Consider the following 24,239-nt stretch of genomic DNA (forward strand, 5'->3'; position numbering starts at 1 on the left):
TGGGGTTGTTTGCCAAGGTCATTGGTACCGCTGGTTCGTTAGTGCTCCTGGTTTTTGTAACGAGGTTTGTTAAGTTTCCTGGGAAGTCAACCCGGGTGTAGATGCTTCCTTGACACCTCTTTCAAACCATCCATCTTCTCTGTCTAAAATGTGCACCTGGTGGTCCTCAAACGAGTGTCCTCTGTCCTTCAGATGTAAGTAGACTGCAGAGTCTTGACCTGAGGAGTTGGCCCTTCTGTGTTGAGCCATGCATTTGTGTACTGGTTGTTTAGTCTCCCCAATATACAGGCCTGTGCATTCCTCACTGCATTGGACCGCATACACTAGATTGCTTTTCTTGTGTTTGGGTGTGCGGTCTTTGGGGTGGACCAGCATCTGTCTTAGTGTGTTCTTGGGTTTAAAAAACACAGGGATGTTATGTTTGTTGAAAATCCTCCTGAGTTTCTCTGATACTCCAGACACGTATGGAATCACAATGTTGTTGCATTTGACCTTCTTCTCCTCATCTCCTGTAGTGTTAGTCCTCTTTCTGGATCTTGTGGCAAGGTCCATTTAGGGTATCCACAGGCTGTAAGTACCCCCTTCAGGTGGTTTTGTTCCTTCTCTCTGGCTTGTGCACTGGTCGGTATGTTTTCCGCTCTGTGGTGCAGTGTTCTGATGACCCCTAGCTTATGTTCCTGTGAGTGGTGGGAATCGAAAAGTAAATATTGGTCCGTGTGTGTGGGTTTCCTGTAAACCCCAGTTTGCAGGCTGCTGTCCTCTTCAATGTGTACAGCACAAACCAGGAAGGCCAAACTGTTGTTGTGACGTCTTCTATTGTGAACTTGATATTACTGTCCACAGAGTGTAATTAGATGTGTTTAGGGTTAAGTTTTATGTCATGAGTTACTGTAATTATTAATTTGAGATCATATCGTCCATCTCTGACTCTCAGCCTGCACTGATGGGTCCTTTTTATTCCTGACCTGTTTCAGACCAAAAAACTAGACAAAGTCGCACCTTTTCACGTGATCTTATTCGGTTCGTTTGGTTGGTCTTCTTTACTTTCTAAACTATTTGTGATTGTAGATATGAATTCAAAAGCTAAATTAAAATCACATCCATCTGCTGATCGTCAAGAAACCGATTTCTGTAAGCAAATGTAATGTTAGATATTTTAGCAAAATCACTTGGTAACCATGTTAACAGAGATCAGTCCGCAAGTCTCAGTGAAAGTCAAGCATGGCATTCTGCCAGAAGTAAATTTCCTTACGTGCGTCCATGTAGCGGTTCAGCTGTCGACATAAGCAGTTAATGTCAAGTAAATATTCAGTTAAAAGTAAGCGGACATAAGAAATGTGTTCTTCTGATTGAAATCTGCACAGTGACTCGTCAGATATCGCTTGTGTTCTGAACTGTCTTCCTGTCATTGTTTGAACAGATAACTCCACCTCCATCATTACCTGAGCAGCTGAAAGAGATGTTCAAACAGCAAGAGGTTCTCCGTATGAAACTACGCCTACAGCACAGCATTGAACGGGTACGTAGTTTTCCTCTTGGAGCTTCTCATTTTGCTTGGGTTGAATACCTGTAAACATTTCTAGTGCTACTTGTAGCATCTGAAATGGGACAATTGTTAAAAAGCAGATGAAAAAATACCTCTTGGAAAGCCTCTTGACATTTTGAAGCTGTATCCTCTTATACCCTCTTGAAGACTTAATTTAATTGGACTTACTGTCTTCCTTCCCCTTCAGGAAAAACTGATTGTTTCAAATGAACAGGAAGTCTTACGAGTCCATTACCGGGCAGCAAGAACACTGGCCAATCAGACTCTTCCTTTCAGTGCCTGTACGGTTTTATTGGATGCTGAAGTGTACAACATGCCTCAAGACGTGCAGGTAAGCTGCATGGAGCAATAGTCATTGGTTACACTACAAATACAGGTCTTAATGATGATGTGTAGAAATACTGTTAAATACTCATAAGTTGTGTGTTTGGTTCACAGAGTGATGATGGCAAAACGTCCGTGAGAGACCGATTCAACGCCAGGCAGTTCATGTCCTGGTTACAAGATGTTGATGACAAGTTTGATAAACTGAAGGTAAGATGATGTGATTGGTTAGTGTGGTCTGCTTTCACTGACCACTTCCATCTACCATTTGTAGTGAAGAGTAAGGAATGATCTTTGATGTTTACCAGTGAATACCAAAACATGTATCTAGATCAAGTCCTGTTATTTTTGCTCCCAGCTAAGTTGTTTTTATCCCCTGTAAAAGACTGCAAACTTCACATGAGATGGTGCAGCAGTTTATTTTTGCTTTTTCACCCTCAAAACACCCAGATGGATTTTCCTAAAGCTGCATCAAAGCAGCCAAAAGGAAAAAGATTCCCCCATTGTCTAGATTTATCCATGAAACAATTTCATATTGGTCATACCCGCTCACTGAATGTGTTCACCTGCACATATTTACTTTGTTTTTGAGTTTACTTTACTTATTTATTGTTTACTTGAACTGAGTCTTTAATGCGGCATTCAGACCAACCGCAAATTTTCTCCTTGCAACGCTTTCCTCGCATGAGTACATTCACTGCAAGTGTTCACACACAACGCGAGAAAGTGATTTTAACGTGAATAAACACAAACTCGCCATTACTACAACTGTATGAACCCAAAGTAAACATTTTGCTGTGATTTAAATAGCAATAAACGGATCAAACTGATGCAGAAATAACTACAACATGATTCTTTGTCAGGTCTGTCAGCAAGACAGCAGGACAACAACTTCTAAAATGTTTGTTTTCTGAATGGAGTTTGGATCAATCAGGGCTACGCTATGCTAACTTGGTCACAGTAAAGTACAATGATAGCTGGAATAAAGTTACAGACGCATGTTTTCTGAACTCACCAGGTAGTTCAACCTCCTCGCTTTCTTTTCTCCAAGTAATGTATGATTTTGTCCGGTTTTTATATAAATACGAAGTCGTAGTCCGACAGAGCTAACGACGCTAACAACAACACTGGAACCGGATGTGCACGGACGCTAGCTGCTGAGAAGCTCCAGTGAAGATAAATCAATGTAAAAGTCAAAGTAAAAAGCTAATTTGATAGGCGACTTTCTCGCATGACGCATGGGGGGGGGGAGTTGTGGGGCAGTTGCGTTGTCCAGCGCCAGAAACCGTGAAGAAATGAACAGAAAGTTGTGAACATATGTCATAATTCGGGAGAAATGTGACCCGTGAGAAGACAATGAAGCTAACTGGAGCTATGTTGCTCCTTGTTTACTTCTCTTCTGTAGCCTGCAACAGCGTGCTGCGTGTGACGTCGTGTTATTCTTCTGCGCATGCGGGTCACATTCAGGCTGCGGACAGTTCACACTGGAGTCTGATATGGGCCACATTTAAACTATAATGTGAACTGGCAAGCAAAATTGGATCTGGGAAAAAAATCGGAATTGAGCATTAAGGCCAGCAGTCTGAACTTTGACAACCGTATTACTGAAAACAAGATTACTTGATCAAACAACATTGTGCCGTCAAAGTTGTTCTCTGCACGTAAACTGAGCTTCTAGCTGAGAGAAGTACTACAAATGTAAACAGTCTGCACTCTGGATACACGTGTTCACCAAATACCACAGGTTATTTGGTTTTCCTGTTTCTTTAATTTGATCACATCATGGTTGTTACCCAAAGTCAGTAGCTTCTTTCAGCAGGATTTAGAAATGTGGAGATTTTCATGAACATGAACCAAAAAACAACAAATATGATTCTGTTGCGGAGGTCTAGCTATGGGGGTCCCAACTTTAATAATGACCAGTTTCACCATTGATTTCCCTTCTAAAGCCAGAAAACATTTTTTGGCAGCAGGTCACATTTTTGTACTTGTCTTTGGATTTATTCAGATCCAGATAGGATACAGTTCTTGTTGCTTGCAATGAAGAGGCTCCATTTCACAGATTTTCTGGGAAAGTGCTCCCCCTTATTCCTCGGGGAAAACCTCTATCACATATCCCTTACTTTTTCCATCCACTGCTTTACGACCGGGAGTTTCCTTTTTATATAAGTTTTTTTGTTATAGTGTTTTTTTGCAGGCAAAGGAGAACTTGTTGTGTTTGTCTTTAAGCAATAGTCAGGTGCCCTTACAAACACTAATCATTCCTCCTGTTCTCAGTGTGCTTAATGTAATTGATGGGGGGACAAGTCAAGTAGATATCTTCTGAAGTTAAAGTCTTTAGTCCAGGGAAACACAAAGAGGGAGTTTTGTACCACAGCATCTGCCTTGGAAATGTACATTCTTGATGTAAATAAGGACATCTGTTTTAATAAAATAATTACGAGCTTTTACCCTCCGCAGACGTGTCTACTGATGAGACAGCAGCATGAGGCGGCGGCCCTGAACGCTGTGCAGCGTCTGGAGTGGCAGCTCAAACTGCAGGAGCTGGACCCGGCCACCTACAAGTCCACCAGCATCTTTGAGATCCCAGAGTTCTACATCCCGCTCGTGGAGGTCAACGACGACTTTGACCTCACACCGATATGAGCCGTTAAGACAGATGTGCTTTGCCGCCGTGGCGGCCATATTACGGACACGAGAGGCAGCCCGCCCATTCGAGGAAAAGGAAAGACAAATGTGAAGCACTTAGAATGTGGTGGTAGGGCAAAAGAGATGACTTTAGTCCAGAGGTCTTGCAGTCCGAACCGGCACACCCACCACAGGGAACGAGGACTGACTGTGCCTCACACAAAACAAATGGGGGTCCAGACCACAGATGAAGGCCATGGAGCAGAGACCAAAAGCTGGACTGGGCGGTGCAGGGAGCTACAGCAAGAAGCAAAGTGTGGACGGCAGCCACCCGTGGCTGCTCCTCATCAAGCTGGCTCACACAACCGAAAGATTTCAATTTGTTTTCAAAGTGAGTGTTCATACATTGTGTACAGACTGTGCTCTTAATTTTTTAACTTATTTTATACATAAACAATTGTGCATTTGTAAATAGTCATGTAATTATTATTTTAAACTTGTAAAAACAAAAAATAATAGATATTTTGATTGTAAAATCGTTCTGTCTGTTTTAATGGACCAAAGTTGGTTTTTATATCGAGTGTCCTCTTCGTCCGTGATGTTCTTGTTGTTGGCTTAAAATCTTAAGCATGTGTTGGCTTTTGTTGTGTTTTTTGTTTTTACTGTATCTTCCTTCCTCATCTGGAGTTCCACGCCACAGCTGGTGTTTTTTGACTTTGGCAATTTAATGCTGTGCATGCGTTGCGTTGTTTGTACTTTTTTCCTAAAAAGCTGTACTGTGGACTTTATTGTGAGGTTTACTGAATTGTTCCAGCTATTTTTTTGCACCATCGTGTCATGTCCTTTTTGCGGCCTCACTCCTCATGTGTTGTCCATTGTGTCTTGTGCACATTAAAGTCTGTTGTGGCTTCCAAGGAAAAAAAACAACAACTTTTACAGTTTCAATGTGAGATCACAACAAAACTATTTTTTCAACATAATGCCTTTTGAACGATAGTTCTAAAAAACGTCTATTTTAATATTTACTTGTTACATGACTTGTACATATTTGTAATATATAATTGAATAAATTTTATTTGTTGTGAAATTAAAAGTGTTGGTTTTGGTGTCATTAATATTAAAAATTAGAGCTGAAGTCATCAGTTGATGACCAATTTTGATTATGAATAATGTTTTGTTTCTATCTAGCAACAAAGATTCACTGGTTTCAGCTTCTCAGATGTGATGTATTTGGTGTTTTCTTGTTTTGGTTGGACAAAACATGTAATTTCACCTCTGAGAAATTGCCATTTTTCAGAATTATATAGATCAATATCAAGAATCAATAGATACTTTTATCTTTTAATCCCTACAAGAAATGATAAATGTTCACATGAACATCTCAGATACTTTCTCTAGTAGCAGTATTATCCTCAGCCAGTAGATGTCGTCGTACTTGGCACCACACACCCAAGTTGATGATCTCGAAGTGATGTAACTGAGATAAGATGGTGGTAGAGCTTCCTGAGTATCAAATTCAAATTAGCTTTATTGGCATGAATGTATAACAACAATATTACCAAAGCATCATACAAACTACATAAGAACAATCTTATACATTTCATTAAACAAGTAATTAAAGCATAAAATAATTAAAGCATGTGTTTGTGAGTGTATGTTAAAAACCTTAAAATATATTAAAAATTTAAATAAAAAATAAATAAAACAGTAAGTTTGTGTTAAAATACATATATTAAAAATTTAAATAAATAAATAAACAAAACAGTAATGTGTGTGTTATTGTAATAATATATTAAAAATTTAAATATAATAAATAGATAATACCATAAACGTGTGGGTGTATTAATAGTGAAAAAAATATTTTTTATTAATAAATAAAAAAAGAAATCGGTATCAAATGTAAATATTACTAAAATATTAAACAATCAAAATAATAATTTGAAAATTTGTACAATTGTTTATCAATCTGAGTTTCCACTGGTTGTCCTCACTTCATGGCATGAGGAGATCAAACCTAAGTGTAACTGCTGTTTCGCTCAGAGTCAGCAGCAGTTTGCTTTGTTGACATGATGCAGATTAACTGTGACAGTAAATATTTTTATGGTGCTGATAATATCATGTTCAAGACAAAATTAGGCTACTCTGAATAATAATCTGTGTTTGATTAGTTTTTTTGATGTCAGTAAATCCCGCTGGTGCGTTCACGTCTTCAGGTTTAAATTGAGCAAAGAGAAACTTTCCTCCTCCGGCAGATTAATGTAAACCACCTTCTAGTGTCAAACCCTGAGGGGAGGAGGACTTTAACAATATTAAAATAGGGGAGAGCGGGGTAAGTTGTCTCGTGTGTAAGTTGTCACACTGCTCATAACTCCAACACTAGAGGCTCTATGTCAAAAATCAAATAGCCATTTTGTGTGACTTCTTTTTCGATGTTAAACTTCTTGTTTACATGTGGTCAAGGTCACTCTAATCTGAGGTGAGCACAATTTTATTATTTTTTTGCTTCAAAAGTAAAACATTTGCACTTTACATTTTATGTATTCCAACCTTTTTAGGTATGAATGTTCAAAATGATAACTTTGTACAAAGTAGAGGAGACAATAACGTGTCTTTTGATAATTCAGCTGAAGTGCTATGTTAAGCTAACCTTGAGATTTAGCCAACATTAACACACATGTCAGTTTGGGGCAAGTTGTCTCAATGACTTTGGGGCAAGTCGTCACACGTGATTACTTGCCCCAGTACAAATAAACACATAGAACATGCTCAAAAAACTACGTGAAATTGTGTAATTACCTCTGACACTAGTATTAAATGATACTGTAAATAGAATCTTACACACTGTAGTTTACAGCAGCAGCCATATGCCTGGATAAGACTGAATTCATGACAGAGTACATACAGTCTTATACCGTGGGCATGTAGTATGTTAGTAGACACAAACACACACACACACACACTACATGATCCAGTTATTAATTTAGTTAGGCAACAAGGGTAGCAGACAAATAAGCTTGTAATTAATTTGTAATTGCAAGGAGGAATGTGTTTTTGAAGGAAGGAAGAAAATTATCAGCAGAAGACAGAGAATGGCAGCACACCACCTGTCATCTCTTCTGGCCTCATCTATGTGGAGCCATTTTCATACAATATTCGAAAGAAGACGTTTAAGTGTGTGAAATGCATCAAATAGGCCTGAGATGTTTACACCTAAGGCCAGGCAATTTATGTGTGCCAGAACTGTGACACTCAAGACATGTCTGGTTAGTCAGATACATATGTAGGTCGTACACAAAATTCACATTGTTGCATTAGTGTGTTTAAACACCACATCTGTCTAGTTAAGAAGTTATACATTTAAGCAAGTTATCTGCAGTATTACATTCAATTACCATAGATCTATTTGCGCTCCAGAGAACGTCTGATTTTAAAGTTCAAAGAAAGAGGTTGTCCCACTTAATGTGTGCTCTGCCAACATTTTACACTGGTTACAATTTGAAATTGAAATCAATATTCACAAGTTTCTAACTGTTTGATAATGCAGTGTGACAACTTGCCTGCCGATGGGACAAATTGTGACAAGTGCAGTCTACAGCTCCATAATGAGAAAAGATAGGAAGATGTAATGAATACAAAACTTCTGCCCAAGAATTCTTTCATTTGGTTTGACATTTGTACCATTGTGATGTACTGTGCTCAGTAAATATTAGATGGTGTGAGAAGTGTGACAACATACCCCGCTCTCCCCTACTGCTTACACATTATTGCGTCGGTAATATTATTCCAATAATGTATGCTAAATATAACTAAGAATTGTGCCATTTGCACAACATGTACTTTTGCCTTTGATATTTAAGTATACTGACCTTTATAAACCTCGAGTTCTCTTTCCCCAGCTTTGAAAGGTTTCCGTTTAGGAGCGCATACTTCCGCTTAAATCAACTTAATGAAGACTCAAAATGATTTCCTTGTGATAATTTAACTTTTTTCCTGCCTTGGCTTACATTACTTAGTTGGAATGAGTCTCTACTCAAATCTGATTGAAATGTAAATGTACCTGCCTTGATTGAAGGTGTGTCTGTCACGCAGTGACCTTCCTCCCTCGCAGGCTGGAAGTTGGGCCTGTTGTGGGGTTAAATTGCCCATCAGAGCGTTTCTGTGTCGGCGGAGTTGCTACAAATGAGCTCAGGGACGCTTCTCAGCGGGAAGTCTGCTCAACTTCACAGCTTCCGAATCGCCCTTTTCTCACCTAATGAGCGCAATCACAAGGCCGGAGACAAAGGACTGTTTAATGGAGAGGGGGCGGCTTGGAAAGAAAAGATTTGCTCGTGTAAATGAAGCTAAACAGAGACCACATTGGCAGTCGACCAATGGCCGGAGTTTTGGCTAAAAGGAGATAAACTGAGATTTTACGCACACAACCCTAGTGGGACGCAGTCGTCTCTTGGTGGTATTTATGGTGCGGTGAGGCGGATCATTCATTTCCGTTACTCTGAAGACAATCAGCCGGTGTGTGTGTGTGTGTGTGAGACCTGAGGCCCGGTGTATTCCTCCACAGACAGTTTGATAGAAAATGGAGTGTGTGCCTTTAAGGCGCCCGACTGCCTGTCGCTTTCTGCTGCGGAGAGACTGACGCCCTCTGGACACAGTGGACACTTGAGCGGCGGCAGAACACCATCCTGGAGAAGTTCAAAGAGAAAACAGCCACACTACCTCTTAAAAAGAAGAGTCGCAAACTTGCAAACAGCGTTGTGGTGAGTTTGAAACCTCTTCCATTTTTGTTGTTTCGCTGTTTTCTGCGCTCGATTCTCTTGCAGCTGCGTGCGAGTGAAACAGAGTTTTGGTGTTAGCGATCAGCATAAAAGAGGTGAAGAAACGCGTTCATGACTGAGGGAGCTAATGTTCCTCACATGTTGTCTCCCCGTCATGTGAAGTGGAACAATGTGCAGCAAAGTGGTGAAGTGTAAAAGCAGAGCGACGGGATTAGACGGTGTGTTAACTCGCTACACTTGGAAAAAAAATATAGGTGAAGGAAGCTGATGTTGCCAGATGTGTGTGTGTGTGTGTGTGTTGTTATTCCACAGTAACGTGAGTGTGTGCTGGCTTTGAGTGCTTTGAATGAAATGTGACGCAGACCTTTTAGAAATCTGATGCTTACATGTCAAAGTTCTGCGTGACAAAGCTGTGCTTTTCACTATATCTTTATTTATTTTAAATTTCTATCTACTTTTTGCTTCACTTTTTAGTCCTGCTGCACAAGTTTTAGCACTAAAATTTAGATTTCAGATATCACACTGTGGGTACAAAATATTGTGCTGTATGAAGCACACAAATAAAGGGAAACCTATTAGTCATTGTTGTGTTTTTCGTTTAAAATCTACTCAGATTGATCAGAAGTTGATGGGTAAAAACAGATACAGTTTAAAGTTGAGATCTGAACTGATGCTTCAACTGAGTATGAGTTTACCCTCTCTACTGTTTTACATAATATTTCTTTTATTCTTATCTACCACACAACTGCAGGTCTTCACTTTTCCTCTTGTGGAATGCCAGTGATTCAGTTTTGTTTATTTCTCTTCGCCCTCCGTCCCTGGTCTCTGAGGTCCTGTCCTGTCCTGTCTTGTCTTGTGTTGATGTAGGTGTTTCCAGTGCCGTGCTGGTGAGCCGTCAGGATGAGGCCTGGTCTGCTGATCCTCCCCGCCGCCGCCGCTCTCCTCTTCCTCCTATCAGGGCTGTCTCTGACCTCTGGCTGCAACAAAGCCCTCTGCGCGAGCGACGTCAGCAAGTGTCTCATCCAGGTAAAGGACATCAAGGCCTCCACTTTCTCTGAAAGCTATGGATGCTGAGTGTTGGATTTACACATCAAATGTTGTTCATGTACCATGAACAACTCCTCCTTCCCCTGCTGAAGTGTGGCTGCACTGATTTTCTCGCGAGCTGTTAAGCTAACCCACCTTATGCATTTCTCATATTTTCAATTTGGAATATAGTCTATGGGGTTATGTTGGTTGGTGTCAAAGTTCAATTAAAACAACATGAAAATGTGATTTGCATCTTCAAAAGTCCCATATGCTTGTTTTGAAAATGTACTTAGCCTTATTCTCTACATCACTGCTGAAGTTGCTGCTTAAGTTTGATTAACTTTTCTGTAGATTAAAATGGGCAATTGCTACTCAAGTGCTGCCAAGTTCACCCTTTTTTAATCCTTTAGTGTTACAGCTGTTTTGTGTAAACAGACACTGTCATTTCTCTTGACAAGAGCACAAATTAAATGTTGTCAAGCTCAAGTTAAGAGGGGCATGAGAGCAGTCAAAAACCTTGTTTTAGCATTCAGACTGGCAGGACAGACTGAAAACGACGCAGTAACATTCCTTTGACTGGCGGCTACAGAAAGCCTCAGCTGTTGTTACGTCTTCACGCAACTCTGCCAGTTTTGTGCAAATATTCAGCAGTAGCCAAAGTCAAGTCCTGACTGAGATGGCGATCTGAAGAACAAAGACGGAATCTGTTGTGAAGAATGCAGATACATTCCTTCGATAAGCCAAGTGAAGGTTTTGCACACCTGTCCTCTACCTGGAAGACATGCTGCATTCTGTTTTAGAGCTAGGGATCTTGGGTTAAATTGTTTTTTTCTTCGATGTGTGTTCTTATGTGAGGTTCCTTTTTTTGGCCCTACCTTTTTTATTTTCACATCAACGCCTCTGACTTTTGTTGACTTTCTGGCATCACTTCCTCTGTGTTACTTTTTCCCTCACGTCTGAAGTCCGGTGGGTGAGGGGCGGAGGGTGGTGCGCCCCCAGCTAACACAAATTCTGTCATGCATTCTTGCTGTTTTTGAGGGAAAACATGAAGAGAAATGTTGGCCGGTCTTTCCGCCACCTGTCAAGTCAAATTTGAGCTGCTGCTTGTCCTCTGTGTGTGTGTGTGTGTTTAGTGGCCCTGCCTTTCCCATTAACATCTTTAAAGTACTGTATTTAACCTTAGTGGCCGTTTCACCTGGGCGACCTCACTGTGTCACTGTGCGAGTGAGCTACAGGTATTTTAGCAGGTGGTTGAGGTAGACCGGATTCTTGGCCCAGGAAGCTGAGCTTTGTAGGCAAAGAATGGCCTTTGTTTTGGAAGAGTTGAGAGAGACTCAAGACTGAGACTGGGTGAGGATAAGATGGCACACATTTTAACTAGAGCTGAAACAGTAGGTTGATTAACAGCTGCAACTAATGATGAATTTAGTTATTGATTTAATCCATCAAATATCTGAACAATTAATCGATCCATCTCCCAGAACCAGTCCACAGCTCAAAACCGAGAACCAAGAAATTCAGTTTATAATGATATAAAATGGAGAAAACCAGCAGATCCTGCTTATTTGAAAAGATAAAACCAAGTTTGTAATTGTTTAGGTAAGTGACTTTTGACTATCGCCAATTATTAAAAAGGTTAATTATATTTTCAGCACTACAGTTGACATTGTTCTAACTATCTAACCTGCCTGTTCTGGACCAAATTACTACTTATAGACTACTCATAGAAAATGAAATCTCCAGTAGCCCCCCCTTTTTAAAAAAATACAGATTGCAGTCTGCTTTTCAGCATTTTTGGCACAACCTTGTTGCTACCAAACCACCAACTTCTGTTCCCCCTGGGTCCAGTTTCTGTAAAATTCAAACCTCCTGCGATCAGCACAACAATCTGTGGCTCTGCTTGTTCTTTTTGTTTTACTTCCAGGTGGCTTATTTCGCCTGATAAATCATTGCTCTGGACAATAAGCTCTGTGGCTTCCGCGACCCTGCCGACACCAACTCGCTAGCTGTCAGAGGCGAGAGCGATGGTGCGTGTGCCGTGAAGGAGAAACTTTTCCGCCTCCAGCCCCTCTGTAGAAGCTCCATGTTGCTAGTGATTAGTGGGATCTGCTGTCCAACGCTCGCTTTTACGCTCTGCTGCCATCCCAAGTCATTTTTCTGAATTCCCCAAAATCCCTGAGGGTGGGAGAACACGAGAGGGGGGAGGGAGGGAGGGGAGGCTAAGGTCAGGAGGAGGTGTGTGTCTGTTGGGGGAGGTTGGTTGAGGGGAAATATACAGTTGGGAGAGATTCACAAGCCACAACTCTGTCCAGGCCGCGCTGTTTAGCAGGGTGGGGCAGCAGATTTCAAAGTTAACTCACAGCAGCGGTCGCTCTGCAGGACGAGGCAGCGCATGTTCACTTTCTCTCCAGAGTCTTTTTGTCTCACTGCAGCTGAGTTTTGTCTGATTACAGCAGTTTCCGCTTGAGAGGCGAGGGAAGCCTAATAAATGCTCTTAAAGGGATTTCAGCGAGGAAACTGTGCGTAGGGTTACAACTACTGGTTGTTATGATTAATCTGCGCATTCGTTTTTATGATTGTTTTATTCTATAAAATGTAAGAAAGGTGACATCTTTTAATCGCTTTTTTGTTGTCCCAAAAGAGATTCCATTTATTCTCAGATAAGACCAAGTAAAGATGGCCAATTTTCACATTTGACAAGCTGAAATCAGCCAATGTTTGACAAATTACCTTAATTATTAAAGTTGCTGTTGATACAATTTTTGGTGATGGACTAATGGTTTCATCACCAGTTGTTTGTTTTTTTACCATTGTTTTTGACACTTAGCCTTAATTTGAAAGCTAATATTAAAGATGCAGACAGGAAACAAGGGGACAGAGAGAAAGCTGTGGATGTTGTAGTGCATTTGGTCACCACAGCACATGTATTTGTTGTTTTAGGGCTCAGGTAGTCGATACTCCTTTGTCCTTCAATGTCATCGTCTTTGGATGAAAATCTTTGGTCTGTTTTCAGGCTTATACTTCAGTCGTTAATAGTTTTCTGTATCTGTGCTATTTAGGTTTATAACGTTGTGACATTAGTTTTGTGTTAGAATTCACAAATAAGTACAGTGAGCACCCACACAATTACTTCTTGTGTTGTTTCTTTTATAAAGAAAAACTTTGACATTTTGGGAAATGCACTAATTCGCTTTTTTGAAAAGAGTTAGATGAGAAGATTGATACCACTCTTGTGTCTGAATGCTAAATATGAAGCTGGAACTAGGAGACAATTAGCTAAGCTAGCATAAACTGGCAGCAGGGAGAAACAGCTAGCCTCTGATTAAAGTTCAAAAATACTCCTACAAAGACCTCTGACTGGCACACATTAACCCGTTATATGTTTGTTAAACCTGTACATGAACAGAATTGTCAAAATGACAACTTGTAGTTTTTGACAGTCTGTCAATAAGACAACAGGATCTGCATCAAGTATTTATGCAAAACTAAGCTAAACTCTAAAACCACAAATTGTAGTTTTTTCATTTTTGCTTGAGTTTGGATTAAACAAATGAGATATGTGTTAATTAGCAAGCTTTAGAGGTACTGGTTTGGATGCCATGCTAGCTGTTAACTACTTAAAGCATAGACATGGGTGGTATCAATCTTGGGCTATATATGGCAAAATGTTGAGCTGTTTATTTACAGAATTAGACGTGCTTATATGTAGATTTTTATAACTTATAACTAACTCCAGGCTAGCTGTTTTCTTCTGCTTCCAGCAAAGCTAAGCTAACCACATCCTGGCTCCAGCTCTACGTCTGTTAAAGTCTCTTTTATTTCCATGAAATGTTTTTTAAAAGTCATTTGTTTTCTGATTTATGAAATTTGAGATGCATGTATTCCCCCCTAGGCATCTTTTTAGTTTTTTTGTAATTCCACCTTAGAGAGTCATAATTACTCATGGGATCAGATCTTGATCAGAGGTTTAGGGATTGAGAGGCTGGTGATTAAGTGAACTGTGTGTGGTTTTGCAATCCCTCACTCGTGAGTCATTGGAGAGTCTTTTATCATTGCCGAGACTGTTTACTTGTAGGGGATGGTTTCTGCGAAGATATAAAGGAGTAAGCGGGGGGAGAGAAAGAGTTTAAAGAAAATAGAAATGAAAGCAAAAGGGAAAAGAGAGATTGGACTTGACAGGGAGGAGAGAATAAAAAGGAGGAGGAAGGAGATAAAAAGCAAAAAAAATGAAAGGGAGGGAAGGAGGAGGGAAAGTGTGTTGTTGGGGGGAGCAGCTATGTTCTGTTCTCCAGGTGTTTTCTCCCGCCTCCCTCATCACGGTGACCTTGACTTGGAGGAATGTGCTCCCTGTTCTGTGTCAGGAAAGGGGGGGGGGGGGGACTCCTCTGTCAGTCTCACCCACATTTCAATCCCACCTACACGTTTTAGTTTAGTTTCCTTCGCTGTCTCTGCCTCCCCAGAGACAAACTGAAGTTGAGGAATGAAGTTTTTTTTTTTTTCATGGTTTAAGTGTTTTGAAGAAGAGTTATGGGATCAGCAGAGGTCTCATGTTGTTGGATGTTTGCAGAAGCTCTTGTAATAATAATATTACCTCTCTTCTATAAAAAGCAGCACAAGAAATTCTCGGTAAGAGCTTGTGTTTTCTGTGCCTCTGTATCAAGCATGTTACAAAAATGAACCCCATGAACCAGATATCCTTAAAGACTACAATAGATGCAAATTCTCTACCACTTAACTCCTCTTTTCATGACCTTGTTTTAGTTGCACTGTTGCCTTGTTCACACAGTTTGTTTTGCTGACAGTAAACTGCACTAAATACGTCTGAGCTGTAGGCTTTAGACCTGAGACTTGACTTAAATAGCGTTGATTTTGATTCTAATTCCTCAACTCAGGGCATTTGCTGATCCAAAGAACTTTTCTCTAACCAGCCCTCTCTTTTCCTCAAATCTAAAATATGCATACCATACTGCATAAAACTCATTGGAATAATTTGTATGTAGGATAACAGGGTTTGCTATATTCATTTTATAATGACAAAGAAACTGTTTTTAATGCGGATTGGTCTTTTGGTCAGTGGTTCCCGATATCCGATCTGTTTTATTAAGGTCACTTTGGTTTAGATACCGATGCAGCATATTGGGTCGGTGCATCTCGAATTTAAAGGGTAGATCTGGTTAATAACAACTTGGCTCTTGTTTTTGTAGTTTTCGCAATAATTGCTACCAGCTAAATAAATGCTAACATCTGGGAATACGGCTACATCATGTGTGCAAAAGTACGGTACTTACTGTATTCCAAAGTTGAACCAGGGATTCACTCTGTAAAGTGTAATGGATGTTTACAGTGGACAGTTTGGGTATTTATTTTATTGCATGTTTTTGTGTTGTCTTAAATTTGGGTATCCTGAGGGTTTGTTTAAAACTGATTGTCACCATGTTTCAAGATGTCAGCAATTAGCTTGATCAGTATAATAGACCCAAGTTGTAATAATACCAGAATTGGCTTTTAAGTCTCACAAATGAGGACTTGATTAGCATGAGACTTGACTTTCTTGACTCTCTCCAGACCTGCTGGAAGCCTGAAACAATAAATGGTCTTACGTAGTCACACATCTTGAATATATGATTACTAGGCCTCTTCATTTAAAGGACCCAGTGTCAGCTGTGGAAAAAAACACTATTAATACAGTTTTTAAAACTCTGAAATGTGTTATACTGAGCTTCCAGTCTGCAGTGGTAGAAGAAGTACTCTTTGACTTAAGTAAAAGTAGCAACACCACAATGAACTCAATCAGTTAATCAGCAAAAGTACATACATACTACTCAGTTGCAGCCTTAAATAAAATATAAATTAGCTCCACCTCAACCAGCTACAGTAGTGAAGTCAGTACCGTCCAAGTGTAAAACCATTCAACTAAATAATTAGAATGCTGGGAACTTTGACATGTCAGAACCTGCTGTGTTCGTGAAATGGGAACACAGCAGATGTTTCATTTTCCTCAGAGTTCTGTAGATGGGAGAACATACTTCAAAATATCCTACACATGCAGCGTGCAGTTGGACTGTCTTGTGTCCAGTAATAGTTACTGTGCATGAAGCAAACCTGTTGTTGCTCTTTCTGTTAATGTTTTAATGGTACGTCTCCTGTTAGTACAGTGTGTGTCTGCATGTGGTGTTCTCTGTGATCTTTAACTCTGATGCTGTGACTGCACCCATCAGACCTGGGTCTTTTTATATAGAAAATTATTCTTCATTCAGTTTAAATGTGCGGATGGACAGTTGCAATTTCCAATTTTCTCAAAATTACACTGATTAGCTCAATCGGAAGAATTTGTTTTTACAGTTTTGCCCCAAGTTGGATTGAGGAAAAGTTTTGAAGCACAGAATTATTTAAAAAAACAAAACAAACAAAAAGGTCAATTACAAACTTCAAAAAAATAAACAATTAGAAATCCATAAACTGCTGTGAATTTTAATAAAATGTGGAGGTGCATGTTGTTGCTGTTTGGTTCAGGAGCTCCCAGCTTCACTTACTGGGGATGACGAGCAGTGTTGAAAGCAGCTAAGTACTCAAGTAAAGTACGCAAACAATTTTGAGATAATTATACTTATCTTGAGTATATCTATTTTACAATATTTTATACTTCTACACTACCACACTTTAGAGGGACATTTTGAATATAATAATACTTTTTACTCCATCCCTTTTTTTAGCACCTGCAGTTACCACTTACGGTTCTGATTATGATTTTACTTACCAAACATATATACTTGTTGGACCAGTTTAAAAATATGATGCATTATTATAGTTTAAACTACTGAACAATATTGCTAACTTTCAATTGAATGCAGGACGTTTAATAGTGTGGTATTAATACTTTGAATACTTCTTCCACCACTGATGAAGGGTTAATTTGTTTGAATTCACCCTATTGTTCAAATGTTTAACAGCTCAAAAAACACACATAACAGTGTTTTATCACTTTGATATGTGATGCCTTCCCCCAATTTAATGAAAATTGCTTGTTAACCTGATTTTTAAGGTGAAGACATGTTTCAGTCCGCTACAAACAAAAAGACGGATCCCTTCAGTTTGCTGTGAAACACAAGAAAGAAAAGGGCATTTAAAAGAAAAGAAAGTAAAGCCAATTTCTAAATAGGCTATTTATCAAGAAGGTACCATGTCATGTAATTGGGTCTCTGTAAATAATATTAAACAGAGTACTGTCTAGATCTGCTCTATATGAAAAGTGCAAGGAGATGACACTGTCTAAAGAAAACTGAATTAAATTGAATGTATCATGTCCAGTATCTGCTCCTCACCTCTCTATTATCAGCCTGCTTCCAGACTTCTGCTCATTCTTTTTTTATCACCTATTGAAATGGTGATAAAGTGAATTAAAATTCAGTCATGTTTTGGTAACACAAGTGTTAAGGATCATTTATGATGATCTTTGGTTGATCAGTAGATTCTGTTTTATGTCTTATTGTTTTGCTGATGTGTGTGTGTGTGTGTGTGTGTGTGTGTGTCTTGCAGGAGCTGTGCCAGTGTCGCCCGTCTGATGGGAACTGTTCATGCTGTAAAGAGTGCATGCTGTGTCTGGGGAACCTTTGGGAAGAGTGCTGCGACTGCGTGGGTGAGTGCAGTGTCTCATTCATTAGCAACACATATTTTAAAGCTCACGGAGAGTTAGTCAGCATATTCCTTTTTGGCTTTCGAGCTTCACTGTTCCGCCCACGCTCCTATCTCAAATGGACTTGCAGTGATTGAGCAGGTTCAAGCAGGCCACTCAGCAAGACACATTGTCGGGGCCAGCAAAGACTGCCTTTGAGTAGCATAATTGTGAAATTTTTAGGTTTGTGTTGGACTGTTTCATTTGAAAGTGAAGTTGTAAGGCACAACAAGGACTAAAATTGCTGCTTAAAGTGCTCTGTTGTGGATCCAGTTATTTTTGTGAGTCAAAGTCATGGTTTGATGTTCAAAGTTTGCAATACAATTTTTTTTTTTTTTTAAATTGAGTTCATGATTCTCTTAAATATATTTTATTGTCATCCATTTAATATAGCACTTCCATATTATAGATGGTTTTATTATGCATGTAGATTTATATAAAAAGGAATGGTAACACTTATTAACCCCCCATTTACTGTTAACGAGCCTACTATGAACATTTAATAAATGGTTTGTAACACGCTATAATGTAGTTGTAAGCTGATTAGTGTTTATTAATGTACAGTAATTGTTAACAACTAATAACTTCTCATGCGAAGACACATTTTGTATAATTACACCTGCGTTTTACTATATTGCCATTTATTAGATGTTTACACATAAATAAGCACTTACATGTACTTTATAGTATGTTGTAAATGATCTATTAAATGTCTCTATACTTGTTAGATATGCTAAATTAAGGTGGTGGTGGTGGGGTTAAGTAAAGTCTTACCAAATGACTGAATGTACAAAATAAATAAATTTACCAATGGGGTGTGGATTAATAAGGATTGTTACTGTAATTATGTATAAAATGAACATAAAACCAAATACAAAATGTACACTAAGAGTGAGTGCAACTATGATAGATATATACAGATGTAACTATTATACAGTATGTACGTGTGACACTTGAGTTTTGTCTCAGTCTTGTTAATCTCTCAGTCGCCCTGCCATCGAGCACTTTCTCTCTGTGAAAAATGAGATTGTGGCTGTAATGCACTTGACAGTTGACAAGGTTTAATAAGGAACCAGTTTGCTCAGAGTGTTACTGCTCCGGTACAAGAAGAGTGTGAGGTGAGTGAAGCCAGATATTGAAGGTGCCTCTGAAAAGTGACAGTGTGTTGTGGAGGTTAATGCAAAGCAGAGCCGAGAGGAGCGCTGTTTATCAGAGCAAAGAAAATTAAAGGAATATTGTCACTACAGAGTAGCGCCTACGCATGCGGACAGGAAGTGTCTCAAGGTTTTCCAGAAGATCAAAGGATGAACTTTGACTTTAAGCCTCCTACTGAGGTGTGGTGGTGAACTCCCAGTGAGATCCAAAAAAACCCAAACATTTAGCATTTGGAGCTGGGCTAACTCCTTCATCTGCCACCCGCTTCAAACCAGCAGAGGCGGAGTTAGAAACTTTTTTAGGGAAAAGACCTTTGAGTCTTTAAGTAGAAGGTTCTTAGATTATGAGACAATGGGCCCCTGGACACGGATTTATAAAAATCTTTAGACCCGTGTGTTGTTTTTCATCTTTTTTTTTTTGTGATTTGTGGTTTCTTTGTGATAGTTTTGTTTCTTTTTGTGGTCGTTTTGCATGACGTTATAGTAGGTTCTGCACGATAAATCTAATAGCAATCACAACGTCGTCACGTGCGATACCGCAAAAAGTGTGTGTTTTAATAAAACAGAAAAGGTGTGTGTGACACTCTCTTCTCTGTGTGCGCTCCACACCGGGCTCTCGCATGTGCCCCTAAAAAGAGATAAGCCTGTGTACAATGAGAAAAATGTTTTAGAGCAGTCTGCAAGTAACTTTTGAGACTATAACCTACCGTAACCCCCTCCCCACCCCGCTGCTAATCGTTTAAAACATAGTCTGTGACAGAGAGACGTCGTCAGCAGCTGAAGCAGTAAGACAGACGAAAACTGGGAGAAGATAGGGAAGGTTTGGGTTTGGCCCGCTGGCCATTTAACGTTTTCTGTATTTGTGTCTTTTGTTGTTCCACATGTTCAACTTTTGCTTGTCCCTCGCTTTTTGTTAATCAACCAATTACAGCCTGGATGGGGCGGGACATTAAAAAAAGTTTGAGGTGTGAAATTGTGAACAATATGATTATGGACAAGTAAGGACGTAGTATTAACAAATTAGAGACAGACGTAGATCCTTTTTCCTGCACAAGGATTTATCGAATAAAAGCAACCCACAGAAATAAAACATAGTGGTAAAAAAGTATACTATTATATCAAATTATAATGAATGTAGTATTAGATATTATTGTTATGCTAGCAGTGTACTATTAACTAAACATTATACTCATTATTTAATACACTCATGTGCAGTTCCTCCTCCAGGTTGTGGACAGAGACTCTGCATTACACAGATGTACACTGAGCCGGTGCCAGTGTGCCAATATTTGCTGCTTCTAGCCGCCTCCTCTGTAGAGCAACACGCTCCCCTTGTTCTGTTTTACATCTGTTTTACATCTGTTTCACTTGTTATTGTTATAAATATTGTTTTATTGTTAAACTTTGTTCAAGTTGAGAAATACACATTTCAAAATCAGTATTTTGTGCATTTTCCTTGATAATTAAGCAAATAGACATAGTACCATTTGTTCCATTATAATTGAATTGCAATATTGTCCGCAATAATCGCAACAGGACTTTTTTTCTCCAAATCATGCCGCCTTAGTTTTTAGTTGTTTTACGTCTCTATTTGCGCGTCATTTTGTGTGCTGTTTTGTGTCTTCTTTTGCATGTAATTTTTTTGTTTCTTTGTGGTCATTTTGTGTCTGCTTTTAGTTGTTTGTACGTCTCGTTTTGCACACAATTTTGCATGTTTTGTGTCTTCTTTTGCATGTCGTTTTTTTGTCTCTTTGTGGTCGTTTTGCATCAGTTTTAAGTTGGTTTACGTCTTGTTTTGCACGTCATTTTTGTGTTGTTTTGCATCTCCTTGTAGTCATTTTGTGTGTATTTCTGGTCATTTTACTGACTTCCCAACAGGAAAGTCAGGCCCCACCCCTGCGAACCAGTTGGCTGTCAGATCAGCTTTGACAGACAGATATTGCTGTATGTGCTGACAAGGAAGCTTTATTAAAGCTCTTTCATGTGGATCACAAATACAAGTATCTGACACTGAGCGCTGAACCCGCTGCTGCTGCTGCACAGATGTTGTGGTGGTGGAGTTTTCCTCCTGGACATGCCTTTTACAATACACTGAGGATAGCCTGTAGCTTTAAACAAGTATATATTTCTCTTTTATACGTTGTTATTTTTTCTTACAGCGCTAGCCTTATGAACACTCTAAATAAGTTTCCACTCTAAACATGTTATCTGTGCCAAACGCTGGCTACTTTGAAGTGTGTGTTTGCGAGTGGTTAGAGCAGCGCAGTGGAGGAGCGGTGGGGAGAGGATAGTTTGTGTTTTAGAGGAAGGGAGGAAGAGGGAGGGAGGACCCATGTGTATGCTTTATCTAAAACAGCTGCTCTGGCTTTGCTTTTAGCATTGGTTTGTAATCCAATTCCTCTGTCAAACTCCATTCCCCATTAAATGATTTACCCATTAGCTATAATTCACTTTGACTCATTTTAAGGGTTAGGAAGATCATATCGGAGGATGTGGCGACTTTGTCAAGTGATTACTACTGTATTTGGAAATTAAATGAAGTGTTAAAAGGACCTTAATTGAGACAAGACACTCTTGACAGCTGTGAGGTTTTACAAAACTGCCCTTGTGAGTTGAAATCAACTGTGAAACCATTTAACTGTTAAACGTGTGTATTTTCAGTAAAGGTGTGATTTGCAAATAAACTCCCTTCCTTGCCAATATGCTGAAAGGGTCAATTTACCCTAATTACAAAAGAAATGCATAACTTTTATTGGTTTCTAGACATGCAGATAGTTTTGGTTTTATTCTCCCAGGTTTTAGGGTCTGAGACTTCTGCCATCCCAGTCAGGGCTGCATTGAGGACTAGCAGCACATTCTTGCTGTTATATCTGTGAATTTGGTTCCGTTCAATAATGACACATATTAAACATGTTGGTTTTGTAAATGCTGATATTTTTCAAACTAGATTTGACAATATTAAATTAAATATTAAATTCTGCGTTGTCCACCAGAATTATACACTACAGTTACCTGGATTATCCAGAGTATCTCTGGGTTGCTTATAGCATTGAAAAATAATCTTTTTTAAAATAATGACAAAACTAAATCCCATTCACTTCCTTTGTATTGGTGGGCAGCAGAAAAATCCTGTGCAGATAAACTAAAATGATATGCATGGCTGAAAGTGTGTCATTTCCGTGCGCTGACCCTTTTAATGTCTTCGTCCGTCTTCTTTATGTCAGGGATGTGTAACCCCAAGAACTACAGCGACTCTCCAGCCACGTCGAAGAGCACTGTGGAGGAGCTGCACCGCCCCATCCCCTCGCTGTTCCGCGCCCTCACAGAAGGCGAACCGCCAATCAACATGATGGTGGTGTCTTTCCCTGTCGCAGAGGAGCTCTCCCATCACGAGAACCTGGTGTCCTTTCTGGAGTCCCTCGACAATCATCCCCAAAACGTGTCCTTGCCTGGCAACACCATCCATGCCAGCTACGAGACTCAAGGTTTGGTTTTTCAGTGTAAAATGAGACACATGAACTGTACTTATATACTTTTGAGGTCCTCCTATTTCACTACATTCGGAGGGAAATATTGTACTTTTTACTCCACTACATTTATTTGACAGCTATAGTTAATAATTACTTTGCAGATTATGATTTGACACATAAAACATGATGAGCTTATAAAATATGAAGCATTGTTATGGATTAAACTATCCAATGTTATATAAAGTAGTTAAATTAGCTACAGGTCGAACAGCTACGAGCTACACCAACATTAAAATGCTCCTTGCATGTTTATGCATCAGCAACAATTATCCCACAATAAAATACTGATTTACCACTGACTGCTGTACTGATGCATAATGAGTACCATAGCTACTTTTATGTCTTCCTCCCCTGCCTTACTGGAGAGAAGCCATCCAGTGCTTCTGACGGACCTGAATCAAGACTGGTTAGTCACTAGCCATTTGATAATGTGCGGCCTCACTTTGGTTTTGGCGCCTGTAGAGAGCTTGCATTACATCCCCGACACTCATAAGTTTTCTGAATAAGTTGCATTACATGAGAAAAGGCCTGCTTTGTTACGACATAGTTTTGAGGTCCCGTCAGGTCCAGTCAAAGTATTCATTTCCATTTATGCACACTCACTAAGACCCATGGTAATAAAATCAGGCCCATCCCAGAGCTGAAGACTACAAAGTCTTGAATTAAGACCAGTTTGGGTTGGGTCAGGTTTTCATCGTTTCAAATGCCAAACGATCTCTAGTTTAGGGAACTGTAACTGGGTTGAAATTGTTGCTCCGCTGCCATTTTTTATTCTTTTTTCATTTGTGGCTGTTTTGACTGTCTACCTCTAAGCCAGTGCTATTTGCTATAAAGACACACTCATAATAGGAGCGCTCCCACAGAGCCGAGCAGTTAACTCATTAAGCTCACCAAAACATATGGCCATACTTAGTTGCAGCAAATTAATTTCCTCCCTGAAGTAAAAGAAGGAACATTGGGGGTTAAAGGTAATTACTTTTAAATGGGGCTTGTTTTTATAAACCATGTTTATAGGATTTGTGACTCACATCTTTTCTTTGCCTGTCCTGTTATTTTAATTTTTTCAGAAAACATGTGCACAGTGGTCTACTTTGACGACTGCGTGTCGATCCGTCAGTGTAAACAATACTGTGAGTCAATGGGAGGATCCAAGTACCGCTGGTTTCACAACGCCTGCTGCCAGTGCATCGGACCTGAGTGTGTGGACTACGGCAGCAAGGCTGTAAAGTGCATGAACTGTCTCTTCTGAAGTGCGGGCACATATTGGTACCAAATGTCTGGGCCATACCAGAAGACTGAGGGCAGAGGAAACTATGACTGTTATGTGTTAGCATTCCTCAGTTACCTTGTAAAATACCCCCTAGACCCCTCCCCCTACCCCTGCAATTGTTTTTATTCTGCTGTTATGCTGTATATTTTTAGATATGTTTTCAATAGTGTTTTTTTTACTAGAGATGTATATGAATAATGTATTTTTACAAGTATGGTCTGCTAAATCCCAGTCTCGTGCCAAATAAAGAAAAGTTTGGTGACATGGACTGTTTTGTCTCACAGACAGGTGTCTGATTTTTAAAATGTATTTTC

At 39.6% G+C, this 24,239-nt stretch overlaps 2 protein-coding genes across 3 annotated transcripts in view; both read left to right on the forward strand.

The window, feature by feature from the left end:
• Positions 1 to 5,591, forward strand: part of ankrd12 (ankyrin repeat domain 12) — a 42,951-nt gene extending 37,360 nt beyond the window's left edge. For both annotated transcript variants that reach the window (XM_038717502.1, XM_038717503.1), the window contains 4 exons: positions 1,421 to 1,519; positions 1,734 to 1,877; positions 1,985 to 2,080; positions 4,331 to 5,591. In XM_038717502.1, coding sequence (XP_038573430.1) covers positions 1,421 to 1,519; positions 1,734 to 1,877; positions 1,985 to 2,080; positions 4,331 to 4,516 — 525 coding nt within the window. In that variant the 3' untranslated portion in view covers positions 4,517 to 5,591. The remainder of the gene's footprint in view (positions 1 to 1,420; positions 1,520 to 1,733; positions 1,878 to 1,984; positions 2,081 to 4,330) is intronic.
• A 3,161-nt stretch (positions 5,592 to 8,752) lies between these two features.
• On the forward strand, positions 8,753 to 24,194 carry twsg1a (twisted gastrulation BMP signaling modulator 1a). The gene is made up of 5 exons (XM_038717508.1): positions 8,753 to 9,252; positions 10,138 to 10,296; positions 17,836 to 17,935; positions 22,350 to 22,610; positions 23,723 to 24,194. Exons 2-5 carry the CDS (start codon positions 10,171 to 10,173, stop codon positions 23,902 to 23,904), a joined length of 669 nt encoding a protein of 222 aa, XP_038573436.1. The 5' UTR covers positions 8,753 to 9,252; positions 10,138 to 10,170; the 3' UTR covers positions 23,905 to 24,194.
• Positions 24,195 to 24,239: the final 45 nt, after the last annotated feature.

This window comes from Micropterus salmoides, unplaced genomic scaffold, assembly GCF_014851395.1.
Source record: "Micropterus salmoides isolate LMB-PRFRI ecotype aquatic unplaced genomic scaffold, ASM1485139v1 Ms_hic_scaffold_14, whole genome shotgun sequence".
NCBI lineage: Eukaryota > Metazoa > Chordata > Actinopteri > Centrarchiformes > Centrarchidae > Micropterus > Micropterus salmoides.